Source organism: Zonotrichia leucophrys, chromosome 12, assembly GCF_028769735.1.
Source record: "Zonotrichia leucophrys gambelii isolate GWCS_2022_RI chromosome 12, RI_Zleu_2.0, whole genome shotgun sequence".
Lineage (NCBI taxonomy): Eukaryota > Metazoa > Chordata > Aves > Passeriformes > Passerellidae > Zonotrichia > Zonotrichia leucophrys.
In genome coordinates this window covers 9105212-9122653 of record NC_088182.1, presented here as the reverse complement: position 1 = coordinate 9122653, position 17442 = coordinate 9105212, and the positions used below count along the sequence as shown (strand labels likewise).

The 17442-nt window shown below is 42.6% G+C and overlaps 1 protein-coding gene across 1 annotated transcript in view; it reads left to right on the top strand.

Annotated features, from left to right (window-relative positions):
- Positions 1–17442, top strand: part of SETD5 (SET domain containing 5) — a 65375-nt gene that overhangs the window by 26103 nt on the left and 21830 nt on the right. Inside the window, exons 3-13 of the mRNA XM_064723988.1 lie at positions 3782–3887; positions 4751–4962; positions 5283–5341; positions 5747–5934; positions 6968–7006; positions 8522–8764; positions 13710–13858; positions 14176–14293; positions 14717–14826; positions 15112–15358; positions 15550–15630. Of these exons, the coding sequence (XP_064580058.1) occupies positions 3782–3887; positions 4751–4962; positions 5283–5341; positions 5747–5934; positions 6968–7006; positions 8522–8764; positions 13710–13858; positions 14176–14293; positions 14717–14826; positions 15112–15358; positions 15550–15630 (1552 nt within the window). The remainder of the gene's footprint in view (positions 1–3781; positions 3888–4750; positions 4963–5282; positions 5342–5746; positions 5935–6967; positions 7007–8521; positions 8765–13709; positions 13859–14175; positions 14294–14716; positions 14827–15111; positions 15359–15549; positions 15631–17442) is intronic.

Sequence of the window (17442 nt, the reverse complement as noted above, 5' to 3'; positions counted from 1 at the left end):
GTGAGTGTTACCCCAGGGATGAGGAGAAAGGAGAGCGGGAGGGTGCCAGAGGGCTCACCTGGAGTCGGGCTGTAGGATTGGTGCCTGTGCTTTCTCCACTCGAGAGAAAGGGGCTGCTGAGAGATGGGTATTAACAAAGGCAGTGTTATGGAAATTGGTAAGTTTGACAGAGGATATGGGGAAAAGGAGAATTCCAGCAGTATGAGGCACTCAACCTTGGGTTTTTTATCAGCTTGGCTAGTAAATCTATACTGAAGTGCAGGCAGTCGTGCGTTTGCTGTACCCAGGCTTGACGTTGGCATGGTACAAACCAGCTCCTTTTCCAACAGCTGCAATGTGAGGGATCAGCGTGCTGAACCTTCCTCTCAGTAGAGCCTATTAGCTCAGACTTGGTACCAGTCTTGTGTGACTGATTTGTGGAGACCTTTGGAGTTTGACAGAGATGTGAGACAGCATCAGCCTGGGTAGGCACCTTTATTTTGTTTCTGCCCCTGAGCAGACTCCAAGGAGCACACCTCAGAGAGCATCCTTTGGAGTCCCCACCACAGGACCATGTGCAGGGCTCTCACTGCAGCCGTATCTCTGAGGCCTGTTGGAGAGGACTTACCTTTCTTTGAAAACACACTGCTTCTGCAGAGTCAGGAGCATTTCAAAATCAGGAAATACTGCATTGTGATCTCTTCTTAAAACCCTTGTTTGAATGATGTCAGCTAGGATTAGAGTATGTTTTTGTCAGGGATGAGAGTGAGGGCTGAAGTTTATTTCTGTGTGCTTCTGCCTCCTGCTTGCCTGCATCCTTCTTTGAAACACAGACTGTAGTATCTCTTTAAAAAAATCTACAAATGACATTTTGGAGATAGATTTCTCCCATGTATTATCTAGAGGTATCTATTATGCAAATACCTGCATGTCAGCTGGATCGGTGTAGAACAGAAATTGCTCCAGACTATTGATTTTGATCTGTAAGAGCAGTGGGCTAAGGTTTGAATCACTGTTTTTCCCTTCCATCTCACCCTGATTCGACTATGCATAGAGTTTGACTACATGGTTGTACTCTCTGCAAGACTGCTAATGCTCTTTTTTGTCTGTCTTGGCACTGGCCCCATTCTAGCCATTCTGCTTTGTGATGCTTCATTCCATCCTAAAGCCCACATTTTTACATGTTGTTTTTAAACAGAGAATCAGAATCTAGTAAGTCACTCATCTGCGCTGGTTACATGATCCTTCACTTTTCAAGATCTATCATTTAGTACTGCTTGTCACCCTGCTTCTCCCACAGCAGCACTTTGAAGACTCAACATGCAGGAATTTTAAACTGTTTATGGCAGGAGGAAGAGTGCTAAATAGTTTGCTCATGTACTTTGCTTTCGAAGCTGAGCGTGGTAGGGAGAAGAGCCAGATGTGTCTGCGCATGTGTCCCTTGTAGCATTTAAGTATCAAAAAGACTGACTGTAAACCTTCTGCAAAGCATTTTCTTTCTCCCTTGTCAGAAATTTGTAGGTCCAACTTGAGGCTAGGCTGGAGTGCTTCGAAAAAAGGTGTTTGAAGATTTCTGAATTGGTTTCTCTGCCTGTTTTCTAAAAATTGGGAATGCCAGGACTTCATTCTCCAGGCTTTGCATCAATGCACTGTTACTGCTGAAGTGTCCTTCATGGGTCTGTTCAAAGTTAAGGCTGTCCTTCACTTTGCCTTTGAAACTCTTTGGTTTGATACATAAAGTCTGGGGTACCTGAGCTTTGTACCTCTTAAAAGGAATTTATTCTGAGATGTGCATCACGAAGGCAGTGGGGAAGGTAAAAGGAAAACGAGCTGATCTCTTTACAGGCTGAGCTTTAGCATCTTCCCCAGCCTCTGATACAGAGAGGAGGTGAAAATGGTGTAGGGTGTTGCTGTTCATCTGAGGGTGCTATGGAGGCTGCAGAGTAGTTTTCTGTGTTAGTCTGACTGCATACTGGGAGGTGTGGAAGCTCCTTGGCATGCTGCTGCTGAGGAAGCATGGGCCCCAGCGTTGTTGCCCCTGGACACCGTTGCACCAACAATTCTGAAGTTTTATTGCTAATGCTTGCAGAGCATTGCTGGTATTCCAGTCTGACTGTGCTTAGGAATGTGGGTGACTTGGACAGAGGACATATCTGCTGTTTAGAGAGTTCAGGCTCTTTTCCTTCTAATACTGAAATATTTCTGAAAGGGTTATTAAACCTGAATGGATTTGACACTGTACCAATCTGAAAGTCCTAAAGGATTGTTGCAAAGGCTGGATTATGTGGCAAGCTCTACATGGTACCTTTTATTAAGAAATACATCCTTTGAGAGAGAACATCTATATCTCCTGCTTCTGACAGTTTAGCTGGCTGTAGTCACATTGAAAACTGACTGAATTTATCATGTCATGCACCTAAATCCTGAGCTACAGAGTTGTTTTTTGCATAGGTGTAATGTCTTCTACTTTCTGCAGTTCTTTGTACAATAAATTATTGCTCCTTTATGTTGCAAAGACAGAGCCACCTTACTCCAGAATAACCCAGAAGCTCAGAGGTTGGTGCCTTGGAGAATAGATGAGGTTGAGTGGCAGGGTGGGGCAAACTTCAGTGCAGCAGAGATTTCAAGAGCTAATAGGAAGTCCAAAGGGCAAGGGGTTGCTCTTCTTGGGTGCCTAAGCCCTGCCCCACGTGTGATTGCTGGCCATTGTTTGATGGTGCCTGATTCATGCTGACTATGTAGGACCCACTGAGAATCCTGTGAGACCTCACCAGAGCAGCAGAGGTCTGAGGTAAAGTTTTCCTTTTCTATATTTTTCTTCCCTGCTTGCTCAGCTCCATGCTGTAATTTTGATGAAGATTCCATCTGCAGACATGATTCAGTAATATTCTGCCATACTCTGATACAGGCCCTACTTCTGATCTGTGCAGGTTATCTGACTTGTATCTTCTCCTTGTAACAGAAGACAGCATGTTTCCTTGCTGGTGTTCTGTCTCTAGCCTCATTATCTAATATCCCCTGCATTGAATTGCAGCTGTCCCTTCTCTGAGTAGGTTTTCTGCAGCTTTCTGCTGAGGATATACCTTTGATTTTTAGCTGTTTTTTTTCACCACCCTGTGGTGGAAGAGTGCATTGTACCTTAGCAGCAGATTTCCTGTTCTGCTCATTGCAGGCTGCTGTATAGAAAGCTCAGGGTGAATCTGATCTGTCTGTGGCCACTATCTGTCCAGGACATGGATTTTGTTGTCTCTTTGTAACAGGAATCTCCTGTTCCTGATAGTTGCTGTCAGGATAGCTGCAGTTTTCATGCAGGCTTTATCACAGGATGTTGGACTCAGGAACAATTGGTATCTGAGGGAGAGAGAAGCAAGTGCAGGTGCAGGAAAGCTGCTTAGCTGCAGTTGAAATAAGCTGTTGCAGAGATAAAATGGCAGTACTGTTCAGTGGCTTTGAGATTAGGCTAGCTGGGTTCAGATGCGAATGCTGAACTAGACCCAATTTCCTCAACAATAAGGAAACTGAGCTTCTTACATGCTAATTACCTTTTTAACTTCCCAGACTGAGACCTAGTTTTAATGAGCTATATAGGGTGGCCCTTACTCAGTTCCTTCCCTCTGAGAGCAGGTTCATCCTGTACAGCTTCTGCACACATGATGCTTGGTGAAACGCATGACACTACCTCGATTTCATGAAGTTTCTTCATTTTGAGCTCATGTGTTCAATAGAAAAGAGCAGTGAAATACTGGCACTAAAAAAAAAATGATGTTGTATTGATGGGTTTTACTTCTGGCCCTTTCTGCAGCCCAGAGTCTGTGGAAGCTAGTCCAGCTGTCAGTGAGAAGAATGTGTACTCCAGCCACGGCTATGGGGCCACCCAGAAACACAGCTATCGCGGGCTGCCTTACGCAGTGAGTACTCTCTCTGCAGTGAATCAGCTCTTTACTGTCTACTTTTGCTCTTTTCTGCTTGTTCCATAGTTCTTTGCCTATTAAGCCTTAGGAATTTTGGCTTATTTCTTAGGGAACACTAAGTTAGAGCTGAGTGCTGCCATACGTTTTTCATTTCTGTGTTTATTGTTTGTGAAGTCTTGCATACTCTACAGCAAACTTTATTAGTGTTCTAGGTGATAGATTTTTAACTGAATGAACTAAATGAATGAAGTGTGAATATATATGAATATATAATATTTTCCTGGTGGTAATTTTATGCCCCATTTGGTTTATTGTGCACTATTTATACTTGTTTCAACTGCGCAGATTTTCACAGTGGTGACTTAAAAGAACGAGGATCAAGGAGCAGTCAGGAGCATGGGAGGGGGAGCATGGCTTGAACAGGGTGTCACAGAATCATTGAAGTTGGAAGGGGCCTCTTGAGATCACATAATCCAACTTCCCTGTTCAAGCTCTGCCTGAACAGGTTGCTCAAGACCATGTCCAGTTCAGTTTTGAATATCTCAACAGGCAGAAACTCTACATCTCAGGGAAGCTGGTTCCACTGTTTAACACTTATGTCATCTCAGATTATTAGCAGTACAACAGTTAATGTTGAAATAGCCTGGTTGTTTTCATAGGTTTTGAGTTTAATTCATTGGTGCTGAAGGAAATAATTTACATGTTTCAGAGCTATTACTGTGCCTTCTTGATAGGCTGAGGAATTCAGGCTATTGTTTTACACCAGTTAAATATTAACCTGGGAACTGTGGATTTGGGACTTCAGTTTCTAGGCATCATATCTTCACATTAAAAGTAGTACTGCAAATACTCATTTTCAGGATCATAATTATGGAGCCCCTCCTCCTCCAACGCCGCCAGCCTCTCCTCCTGTCCAGACCATTATACCTCGTGCAGAACTGAATGGCCTGCACTCACCTGATGAGGAGAACTCCGGGGATAGTGAGAGCTCCTCAGAAGGAGAATCAATTCCCACTTGGTGCCACTGCAGTGTCTCTCAAGATGGTTTCCTCCTCAAGTGTGAAAAGTGCAGGTGAGCTTTGGTGCAGTGCAGATCTGGGCTGCTCCTTGTCTTGACTGCTCATACTGAACCGTGTCACCTTTGGGCTGTGGGACAGACTTCCTTTTGCTAACTGGAGCGTTCTTTCCAGTGCTTTACCCAGTATTGACCCTCCTCCTTTGCGTTGTCAGCCTGACAAGTGTTGGTGGCACCAGGAGTGGAGATGAGGATGTTAAATCGATGTTCTTATCATCCTGGGCCCCACTGAGGGCACGCATCTTGTGACATCCTGTTGAATTTCAAGTGACTTTACTCCTACAAACCAGCTTCAATTGTGCATTCTCCTTTGGCAGAGGAATGAGCAGGGGGAAGGTGATCAGACTCCGCCACCGGAAGCAGGACAACGTGTCAGGTGAGTTTGAGGTTATAATTCTGATAACAGTGACTTTTATTTTCCTTTTTCAAGACCTTTGTCTTTTGGATGCTGTAATCATTTAACTGTGATCAGTGCCAGCTAATGTTCTTTGCCTCCCAACCACTGGGATTTTCTCCTCTCCTTACGCTTCACCTCAGTTAGCTCTAGGGAAAATCAGATTATCTTGTGAACAGAAAAGGAGAATTTTCATCAGTGCCATTCTGTGACATATCAGAAGTTTGGAACACGTGTTCCCAGTTTGGGTGGGAAAACTGAGGTGATATAATACTCTCAGGGAAGAGCTATGCAGGGGCAACAAGTTGTCTTGATGAAAACAGACATAAGGGTAATCTGTGCTCTCAGGGATGAGAAGCTGTTCTCATGAAGCACTTGTCTCTCTAGGCGGGGACAGCAGTGCCACTGAGAGCTGGGATGAAGAACTCTCTCCCTCCACAGTGCTGTACACGGCCACGCAGCACACGCCCACCAGCATCACGCTGACCGTCAACCGCGTCCGCAGGAGCAAACCCAAGAAGAGGAAGAGGAGTACAGAAAAGGCTCGTGCTGCTCCAAAGGCCAAAAAGATCAAGGTATGTGGAGAGAGACAGGGTTGCTGCAGTTCCTACCAAATGCTGTGCAGTGTTGTTATGAGCAGGTTGACAAGCGGGCAGCAGACAAAATATTTTTGTTCTGTCAAGAATTGCTCTTTTGGGTGTAATAATGGGACGCCTTGTATTTGTGACCTGCTGGAGTACGTGGCTGTTGGTTTAAAAATTACCTTGCTGGAGCTCCACCCTTATTTCCCAATGCTGGCCATTCATGCTCAGCGCTTGGACTCAATTACATATTTTTTCCTTTTGCTGTATTAGGATTTGGGGAAGTAGCTTTTGGAGTCTGGCTGTTTGTGGGAAAGGGTCAGTCTGTGAATAGAATGAAAAATGAAGGGAGCATGGTATTTTTTAGCAGGCTTTGTTGAGGAATTTGGGCTGCAGAGCTTCTTGGCACTGTTCTTCAGGGACAGAGATAGTGCCTGTGTGGAAAACTATGTAGGTAGTGATGAACATTTGTTGAGGGATGACTTTACTGTCTTGTTTATGAGGATCTGGGGACTGAAATAATTTTGAATTGCTTATATTGGAATGCAAGTGTGTGAGCAGCTGGTTCTTTCCCATCATCTGCCAGCTTTACCATGATTTTCCACAGGCTAGGTTTCCCTTGAAGTTCTTCTGGTAGGCACTGATTAAATAAAACGCTGGGGGCAGGAGCTATGTGTGGTTTGGAGGGGTTATTTTGTTGTTGTGAACTACCTTAATTCTGTTGCTGGACCTTTCTTGTGTCAAAGCAAGTGAGGTTAGTTGGGAAAGTTTTGGTTTTGATCTTGACATTTTTACTAAGTGTGAGGCAGGTTTTTTTAGTTCAGAAATCCTGGCCATCAAGCTTTTCAGCAGTTTCCACTGGATTTGCATTGCAGAGTCTCTTTTTGTTCAGGTTCATTGTTTCTTGTGTAGGTTTTCCTGTAATTCTTACCATCTTTTATTAAGGATTGAAGTAAGTGTGAGATTCTAGTTCTTAGGAAATTTATAATACTTTGTTTTTTTCTCTCTCTCCTTGTCTGGGGGACAGGCTTTTCGAGAGGGCTCACGAAAGTCTTTGAGGATGAAGGTGAGTAGAAATGACAACCCTCTGTGTTGGTGGTGGGGCTTTTCCCCCTTTATTTTTTCCCTCTTTTGGTTTCCCTGGGAAATTTCTGATTGTGGGGCCAGCCTTGTAATAACTCAAACCTTACAGTGCACCACAAGGAGGCCTATGCAAAAGGCTATCACAGGAATTGCCCCTTGAACCTTCCATTTGCTTCTGATAGCTTCCAGTCAGATAATGCAATCCAGTTCTGAGAGGTGATTGATTCATGGCACTTGGGAGTGGGGTGTTTGATGTAAGGGATGTAGAACTGGTTGTGGCTGCTCTTCTGTGAGGGCAGTTATTGTTTGATTGCATCAAAGCTATTTCAAGCTTGGACATCAAAGTAGTTCACAAGTTTAATATTGGGAGTCCCTAGGAGTGCTGCCTTGTTTGTCTCCACATCCTCTTACTAGGAATGGATGGGACAATATATTTATCTCTGACTTCCTCCAATAGTGGTAGGTGTGGCCATTGAATTGGAAGGTTATTTGACAAAAAAAGTAGACTTGAACTGTAAGCTGCATTTAAGAGGTGCCTTAAGGTTTGCTCAGTTCCACCTGACCCCAGCCCTGCAGCTGGCAGTGGCTTCTGGCAGGTGGCTGAGAGAAAAGAGGAGAATACTGTGGTGTCCCTATGCACCATCTCCATAGCATGCAAGTGACTTGAGAGGGTAAAAATGCATGGCAACTCTTACTATGTTTTTAATATATATTATTAAAATAATGATTGCTCTTCACTTGTCCTTGTTACTAAGACCTCAGTGTCATATGTGTCTCAGTGCTTTATGAAGCCAGTTGAGTTGCTGAGCTCTGGAGTATTTACTTCAACTACTGCCAAGTAAAGAATGAAGCTTAAGTCTTTTTCTTTCTACCAGCTTCTGTTTTCCCCTCCTTTACAAGACAGTCTAAACGGATTACCTGATTTTGCCCTCTCTTCTTTACTCTGCTTAGGACTTGCAGTTTTAACCCTGTGGGTATTAGCTTATGCTCTACATTCAGTTTCTTGAAACTCTGGTGACCATTTAGCTAGAAGGTTCAGGACTATTTTTGGATCAGTCACTGCAAAGATTGAGATGCAGTCAGCATCATTGAGCATTGTGCTAGCCATGAGTGGGTTGACTGCAGGACAAGCCTACATGAAATTTATTTGCCTTTGTGTGTTCTGTGGCTTTGCTTTTTTAATATACTTAATTATTTTTCCAAAGTGGCTTAAATTTTTTTCTGGCCATGTGCTAGCCTGATTTTATTTTATGTAGCAGCGCCAAGTACCAGCTTTCAAGAGGTCTTAGTTCTGCACAGAAATATCAGTAGATTTCTGAGTGACACTGTTGTACAATGTTCTGGAGGGTGCAGATGCTGAAAAATGTGTCCTCATAACCAACACTTACATAGCTTGGCACTGATTTGCCTTCTTTTGTAGCTTATTCATGTGCTCGGAGCACTGTGGATAGGTTTTCCTGCTGTGTACCATCCATTCATTCTTTGCTGTTTGGTGCAGAATTCCCCTTCTGAAGCACATGCCTTGGATGAAAACACAGCTGAAGGGTGGGAGAATCGGATCCGCCTGTGGACGGACCAGTACGAGGAGGCCTTCACCAACCAGTACAGTGCTGATGTGCAGAACCTGCTGGAGCGACACCTCAGCTCCAATAAAGACTATGTGGGCAAAACTGCTATGCTGGACACAATCAACAAAACTGAGCTGGCCTGCAATAATACTGTTATTGGGTCCCAGATGCAGGTAAGAACAAGCAGGACAGCGGGGGAGTAGGTCAGGGCATGGTGAGCAGTATTGTAGCTCAGGCCAACAGGCAGAGATTTGATACACAGTGAATCAGAAATCATGCCAATCAGAGAGAGATTAACAAATATTTGCGTTAAACTAAATTAGTGATGCAAAGTTGGGGATATTTTGCACATTTCTGTAATGTGGTTAACAGGTATTTTGCCATAAATACTTTGGTCAGTGAATGGCCTGAGACAAAACCAGATCTGTCACTTGCTGGAGATAGGAAATTTCCTGCTTTCCACCTGAGTTTTCCAGTCCCCTTTATTTATTTTTTTATTTTATTTCTGGACTCATGTTGTGTGGAAGGCTATTTTAAAGAACCTTTCAGCATTATTTCAGTATTTTGGATTATTTGGACTCTTGTAACTTCCAAATACTGCACAACTACAGCTGACTTCAGGAAGCTGGTCTCTCCCTAACTAACTTGCCAACCATGAGCAGTGGTTGGTGTCTTGCCATCTTTATGGAGTGCATGTAAACAAGCAGAAACAGGAAAACAATGTGTTTGTGTGGTGTATGTCTTCCCCATTCATACTCTTGTTAGCTGTTGTTCCATCTTATCTGTGCTTTACTGAACAAAGTACAGCCTTCCTACCCAGTTTAGGCTTTCCTGGGCCTTCCTTGTCCAGGAGAATGGAGATAGGTGCATCTGAAAGGGGGGGCTCCAGTAGAGAAGTGGGGCATTTCTTCTGTGTAAAGGGAACAAAGTCAGAAACCTGAATATCAGGTATATGTTTGTGCTTGAATCTTTCTTGTTTATATCAGCTGACTCAGTGAAGTTCATGTGCTCCCTCCTTCCTTTCCCTCTGCCTTCATACAGGTGAACCACTTCAGGCAGAGCACAGATAGTGCCAGTAAGGGAGAGTGCAGAAAGAGGACTTTGGACCAAACTTTCTTCCATTCTTGCCTCTGGTTCTGCAATAAATAAGATTTCTTGTGGGGGGGGGAGAAACATTTCTTTATAGCCTTTCTATAGAAAGCAGGAAATGCAGATAAGAAAAAGTTCTACTTCTCTAGAAATCGTAATATTTTTTGAGACTAAATGTAACTAATTCTGTCTGCCTCACATGAGTTTTAGGAGAAGTCCTGAAATAAGTAATAAAACACATGCTGTGTTTGTTGATATGTGTGCAGCACGACACAAGACTATAAAATATACCATACATAATGTGCTTGTTCTTGCCATGCTCTTTCAGCCTCTCCCTTCCCAGTACAGGCTTAGGTTTTCCCATAGGAAAATGTGGCCAGTATTCCAAATCAGAAGACTCCAAATGTGATACATGCCAAAGAAACAAAAAAATTGAAACTTGCAAAACTTGTTAGTGAGCTGTAGTTACTGTAAACAAGCTGTTGGCAGGTACTTGTCATTGCACATGCTGGGAAGGTGTCAGAGGACTTTGTAGTTTCTGTTGGACGCTGAGATAAAGCCAGGTGCCTGTCCTGGGTTGCTGCTTGTCACTCCTGTGTCCTGCTGTCTCTGCTCAGGAGGTGGCTGTGGAGTGTTGTGAGGAGGGCACCTGCACAGGTGTGGAGCACGTGCTCTCATGCGCTGTGTTCTATTTTTGTTTCACTCATCTCACCTTTGGTAGGCAAACTGAGAAGGCTTCTTGGTTTGCATCAGTTGTCTATTAACTAGGTATCATTATTGAACACAAAAATAGCTTTTCTCTGAGATAAGGGAATATAGGTACTTTGAGCTAGAAAAAAATCAGGAGGATTTGCCAGCTGTGTAGAAATATTGTTGCTGCTCTCTTTGGCCATGAAGACTCTGGAGAGAGGAGAAAAGAACAAAAATAATGTTTTATTATGCCCTGCATACTCTTAGTAGTTCACAGAGTCATTTGACTTTGGTCAACAGTGATGCAAGTATATACTTGAAAGAGATTGAGATGTGACCTGAAAGCTTCCTCAAACCAGAAAGAGTAGGGAAAGATGAGTTAAGAGTTATACATGGAGGATATGGGATTGTGTTCATTGGAATATTTTGTGTAAGACAAGAGGAAATGGTCTCAAGTTGCACCAGCAGAGGTTTACATTAGATATTAGGATTATTTTTTGTTACCAGAAGGTTTACCAAACTGGAATAGCTGCCTGGGGGTGGGGTGGAGTCAGTATTCCTGGAGATATTTAAAAGACTTGTGGATGTGGCACTGTGGGATATGGGTTAGTAAAGGACTGGTTAACAGTTGAACTCGGTCTTAGAGGGCTTTTCCTAAATTACTCTGTGATTTTATGATAAACCAGTTTTCAGCTGTCATCATGATGCAAGGGGAAAGTTGTGAAAATATGAAGCTGTTTAGTGTTATGAATAAAATCATCTTAGTCCTGGCTACTGCCAGTTGCTCGACAAACTGAAAGCTGTGAATCACTTTCCTGACTGTTGTTGCCAAGCCAAACCCTGGGTTAGTATTTGCCCTTTGCTGCCTCTGATAATTGCTGACTTGAGCTCAAACCCCTGACTGATTTCACATTCTGAAGTGAAGAGCAAAAGGGCCTTTATAAAATAAAGCCACTGAGTATTATGCAGATGTTGCTCTGCAAACATATCAGAACAGTTTTGGCTGATTAGCAGTCAGCAGTCCCTAGCCTGTGACATGAATAAAATCATTTGTTCTTTTCACACATGAAAGCATGGCAGCTAATCCACTTCATATTTCTAAATTCAGAAAATGAAAACAAGCTGAGCTGTGTCTTACCAGAAGAGCTGTGAGATCATTCCTCTTTCACCAAACTCAGATAAATAAGTTACACAGATGCAGAGTTTCTCTTTCCTGCATGGACTTTCTCCTCCTTTGACCACCCCAGCTTATCCCACCTGTATTCCCCAAGTCAGTCATGGGACAAAGGTGAGAGTGAAGGCTACCAGACATTAACTTCTGAAAGATATTATCTTTTTATGCTCTTAGAGTAGTAGAACAGTTTAGGTTGGGAGGAACCACTGAAGGTCATCTGGTCCAACCGTCCTGTGCAGGGCCAGCTTAGGTGAGAAGGTGTAAAAACAAATCAGTGATAGTATAGAAACAGAGTTATTCAACTGGAAACACACCGGGTCCTAATTCATCTAGTAGCTTCAGATACTTCTTATCTCCTGTCCTACACTAGGAAATCTGGTCCCATTTATTTATTTGTTGCCATAGTTGAATAGTACAGAGTGCTAAAAGTAATTTAGCCACTACTCCATGTAGTGTAAACAGTCTCATCCTACAGCTCACTCATATCATGGGTTTGTTGATCAGAAATCAGGACCAACAGTGCAGCTTCTTAGACTGGAAATAGCATGTTTCTGTGGACTTAGGGAATCCTCTGTGAGCTTCTGTCAGGACCAGATGAACACCCTGCAAGGCTCTTCAGAGTCTCCAGTACATATATCCAGGTTTTCCCAGTTGCTGGCAGACAGACATTGCTACCATTGCTGGTATAAGACAGATAAACCCCATGACAAATGTGGCACTGGATTGTATCTCAAGAGGAGCTCTGGACCATTACTCCCATCTGAATAGGTTTCAAGTGAATATTTTTATAAAGCTGTCTTTATCCTGGATCTGAGTGAGAGAAGTCAACAAATATATGTTACTTTACTAGCTCATCCAAGATCTACAATATAATGTTTTATAGAAACAACAAAAGTCATTTTCTTGAGGGGGTTTTAAACAGAGGAGATAGATAGAAGATCCCAGTCAGAAAAAAGGGTTTAAAAGACCTGTGGTTCAATATTTTCATGTGCTCAGTACAAGGGTTTTGCTGGGTTCCCAGTGCTGAGTGCTGCCTGAAGACATTAACTTCTATTTCCACAAGGTTAGAACATCATGTGTTCTATCATTATTCAGGCTGAGCCCCTTAAACTAATTTTTATCCATTTCAGCAGAGTGCTCAGTAGCTGTTTCTAATAAAGGTTCTCTCAGGAAAAGTTGAGAATGTGCTTTCAGTAAAATTTTGTGGTTTACTCCTAATTTAGATACATAATTGTCATTATTACTGAAGTCAGAACACTTATGCTTCAGTTCACTTTGGAAAAGTATCAAAACTGGGCCCTTATGAGCAGGGAATAGAATGCTTAGGAAGGAACAGGCACAGCAGTGGTGGTGAGGCAGCCAGTCTTCTTCACATAATCTTCACTTACACAGAGGTTTCATCTGTTAAGTAAGAGAAGTACTTTGTTTTTATGGAATAAGTCTTTCCTATACCCTAGTGCTTATAATATATATCCCTTCCATTATTCCATAAAATATGTCATGTTTCGATGTCTGTACTTAAAGAATGTTGTGGTTTCTTGGTGTCAGGACACATTGTTATGAAAATCAATTGTAGTAGAGCTGAAGACTTTAACGAACTGTCGCTACTTCATTAAAAATTTTGTTCCTCATGTTTAAAAAAAAAAACTTGAATCAACAGCACTAGCTGAGAAGAGATAAGTAGAGAAGTTTCTGGATGGAGATGGAAATTGCCAGCTTAAGTCTTTGGCCTGTTTGCTGGAATTTACCATCCTCTGCAGAAGGAAAAGCTTGCATTTTTTTCCTCTGAATGTGTGACAACCCACAATTTAGGGAAGATCTCAGTTATTCTGGCTGTGAAAGTGGCCATAATTGCAAAGCAATTCCCAGTTAGTATCAAGTGACAGGTCTGGTTATGCTTCCTAGATGCAAGACTGAAATACTCGGTCTAATAGATTTGTCAGACTATTGTTGAAGGAAAGGAGTAAATACTGTTTGCTTTTGATAAATATTATCAAAGTTTTTGGTCATTACTAAATTATTATAAAATAAACAACATATTCACCTGGCAGAGTTTCTGTGTGTTGCTGTTAGAATATATTTTCTTTTTATATAGGTAAAATATTCCTCATGAGTTAGAGGCCTTTGGTTCAAATGTTCCTCTTTTGCTCTGATTTTTGTTACAGCTGCAGCTGGGAAGGGTGACTCGGGTTCAGAAGCACCGGAAGATCCTGAGGGCAGCGAGAGACTTGGCACTAGATACCCTCATAATTGAGTATCGAGGGAAAGTTATGTTACGGCAGCAATTCGAGGTCAATGGGCATTTCTTCAAAAAGTAAGAGTACTATGAAATGATGGGTATGAGAGCATCGTGGCACAGAGAGACTGGTGTCTCTTTGGGATAGTGCTCACTTAGAGGGTCCTGTCAGCTGTGCCTTCCATAGAAGTGGGAAATCAGATATAGCACCTCAGCTTGATGCTCTGCTTATGGGCCAAACCCTCTGAAACAGATCTTTTAAATAGTTGGAAGTACCTAACCCCAGAGCAGTAGTGCTGATGGAAGTTCTGCTTCCAGTGAAGTGAGGGACCTGTTAACAACAGTGCTTTGGGAATTGGGTATTTTGGGACTGAGATGTTCTGTTGCTTCTGCAGGCCATATCCCTTTGTGCTGTTCTACTCCAAGTTCAATGGCGTTGAGATGTGTGTTGATGCCCGCACCTTTGGTAATGATGCCAGGTTCATCAGGCGGTCCTGCACTCCAAATGCAGAGGTAAATTCTCTTTTCATCATCACTGCTACTGCAAATACATGTTTTACATAAGCTTAGTGCTTTCCCTAACTTAAAATGCACTAAGTACAGTAAATTCTCTGTGTCACTTGCTTGTTTGATGGTTTATACTTGGAATATGAGACAGTTTGGGAACATGAGGGAGGTTTTTTTGGAAGAGAAAGATTTCTCTTAAGTCTTTCCCTTGGCTGCACAATGATACTGAGGGTAAGCAGGTGGTAGTAGTTGTAAGTGGAAAAGCACAGTATGAGACAAGAGCAGTGAAGCTGGCTTTTCCCTATGGAGAATTTGGGATAATTACTCATAGAGTAGAATAAGAGCTACTTTGCAAAAGGAGACTTCTGTCTTGGAAGTAGGAAATGCAACCTGTGGAGATGTCAGCTTCTTTCTACTTCGTTTAACAAGGTTCGTCATGTGATTGCTGATGGGATGATCCACCTGTGCATCTATGCTGTTGCCACCATTGCCAAGGACACAGAGGTTACCATCGCCTTTGACTATGAGTACAACATCTGGTGAGTCCTTCACCTCGCCCAGGAGCTCTCCACTGCCCTCCTGGACTGGACATCTTCCTCCAGCCCTTTCCTCGCATTCTACATATTGCTCCGTTTTCTACTGAATTGCATTTCCCGGCTATTCTGTCCAGTTCTGCTGGCATATTCTCCAATAGAGGCCATAAGGTAGCCTGCTGTCCTTGCTTTGGCACGTGGTGAGATGTTTAGTAGGAGATGTATTGAATGTCTCTGTGCAGGGGTTGAGAAATGAAGAGTGACACGAATTATGTTTGTGTTTTGGAGCAGCAATTATAAAGTGGACTGTGCGTGTCACAAGGGGAACCGGAATTGCCCTGTGCAGAAACGTAGCCCAAATGCTGCAGAACACCTACCTCCACCTGTTTTAGGCACACTCATTGGGGCAGAAACACGCCGGCGAAAGGCCCGACGAAAGGAGCTGGAAATGGAGCAGCAGAGCCTTGCGTTGGATGAGAACGGCACTCAGCAAACTGAGGAGGTTCCTGAGGGACCTGCAGCAGTCAGTGACAATGAGGTAAAATCTTTGCCCCCTTGTTGTATATGTTAGCATTCAGTGCTGCAGGAGTCTGATCCAATAGCATTGGAATCTTCAGAACAGAAACTGCAGGAAGTGTTTTTTTTAAACCTTTAGCACCTTAAATTACCATAGAAATTTTGGTAACTTTGGAACAGTACTGGGTTACTTAATCTGGGTTTCTATCTCAGGTGCCAGAGAAGGAGGAGAAACAAGAAGGGGAGAAAGAGGAGCCTGTAGATGAACAGGGAGCCTCGGTCCACAGCAGACGGGCAAGTAGCTCTCTCTGTCTGGGTATCACCCTCTTTAGGACTTACTTCATGCAGTGACCAACAGGTCCAGGTGGATATTTCACTTGTTTGAACACAAATCCCATCTGTTAGCGATCTTCAGTAATTTGATTAGCAGCAGCAAAAGAAAAAAAAGGGGGAGTAAAAAACCACCGAGGTTTGGTTGACTTCAAGTCACAGGATTTATGTTAGGGTGCTGCAGATTAGGAGATACACTATAGATTTGTTTCCTCGTTGAAAGGTTTAACTGTTACCTTCAGGGCTGTTCTATAGTCTAAAGCACACCTTTAGCAGAACCATCAGCACTAGGTTCCAAAAAGGCAGTTGGACCTTTTTTATGTTCCTGCTGCCCTTCCTTATTGCCAGCACAAGAATTTATGGCACTATATAGAACCATAGCATAGTTTGAGTTGGAAAGGACTATCAAAGGTCACTTAGTCCTGCCCCACCTCAGTGAGCAGGGATATCTTCAATTCGATCCTACCATGAACCAGAACCTGATTTTTCTTAAAACTTGGTCATTTTTGCTGGGTTAGATTTGTAAACAGCTATCTGTTCAGTGTATGGTTTCATAAACATGTTGCCATGTGGGGAAAAGAGTGGGATCAAGTTGCAAAAGTCAGTCAGAGGAGTAGACCACCAACAGTAGTATTGGCACTTCCTTAATATATTACTTACTTATATCTTAGTGCTCTAGGATCTTTGATAATAGTCTTATTTTAGCCTTCATCTTTACTGAGTAGAGCTGGTGGTTTTTTTTCTTGTGTTGCTTATGGCTCCTGGGATTGCTGCCTGGATTAGAATGTTTTATGCATGTGAATGGAGTCATTCTGGCTCTCAATTTGTTAATTTAAATAAACAAGAGAAAAATTCAAACAAAAATGCAAATACACAAATAAAACAACCAACCAACCAGAAACCCAAGGAAGAAAAACAGAAAAATTGCTCCCATCCTTTTACCAGCCAGCAAATATATTGAAGATAGGAATTCCCTGTTCTTCTTTGCTCACCAGTATCATAATCACCTGTCTTCCTCTAAACAGGAATATGAATCTGCCAAGTGTAAATTTCCTGAGAATGCTTTAAATGTTAAGATAGTGCAGCAACCTGGAGAGCCAAGGGCCATCCAGTGGAGAGATGCTTGGATTAACTGATGGATTTTTTTAGAACAGATGAGATAAAGCAGTCAGTTTCCACTGAAATTTGAATGAGAGCAGTCATCCATCAGATTGGCCTTAAAGCTTTGGAGGGAAGATTTCATTTTAATGCAGGGAGGCGGATCTCTTTTTGGGACAGAATAGTTCAGTAAGCCTAAATGAAGTGTTAGTTTCCTGTCAGCCTGTAAGCCCTGTTCCTGTAGGTTGCACCAGTTAATCTGCTTTAATGCGATTCAGTTTTCTATACTTGGCATCAGGTAAATACCCATCTCTGTAGTTTCCCCAGTCTCTCTCTTTGTGTGTGTGTAGTATTTTTTAATAGAAAACTGTAAAGGCCAGGCCATGGCCTCCAAGATACTTCCTTCATGATAAATCTCAGAAGACAATTGACCCCACTTCTTTAAACTCACTTGATTCTTGCCAGTCACTGCAACGTTTTTGTACTGGACTTTTTATATGCATAGGTACCAATTATTCCTGACACAGCCTGGTGATAAGATTTCCTGTCCTTTGTGTTTACCTAATAAATTGACTTGTTTTGCCTCTCTATTCTCTCATGTTCTGTTTTTCTTAGCCACTATGTAAGCTGCTTAGACCAGAGCTTTTATTTTTGAGCTGGGTCATCTTCTGACATTCT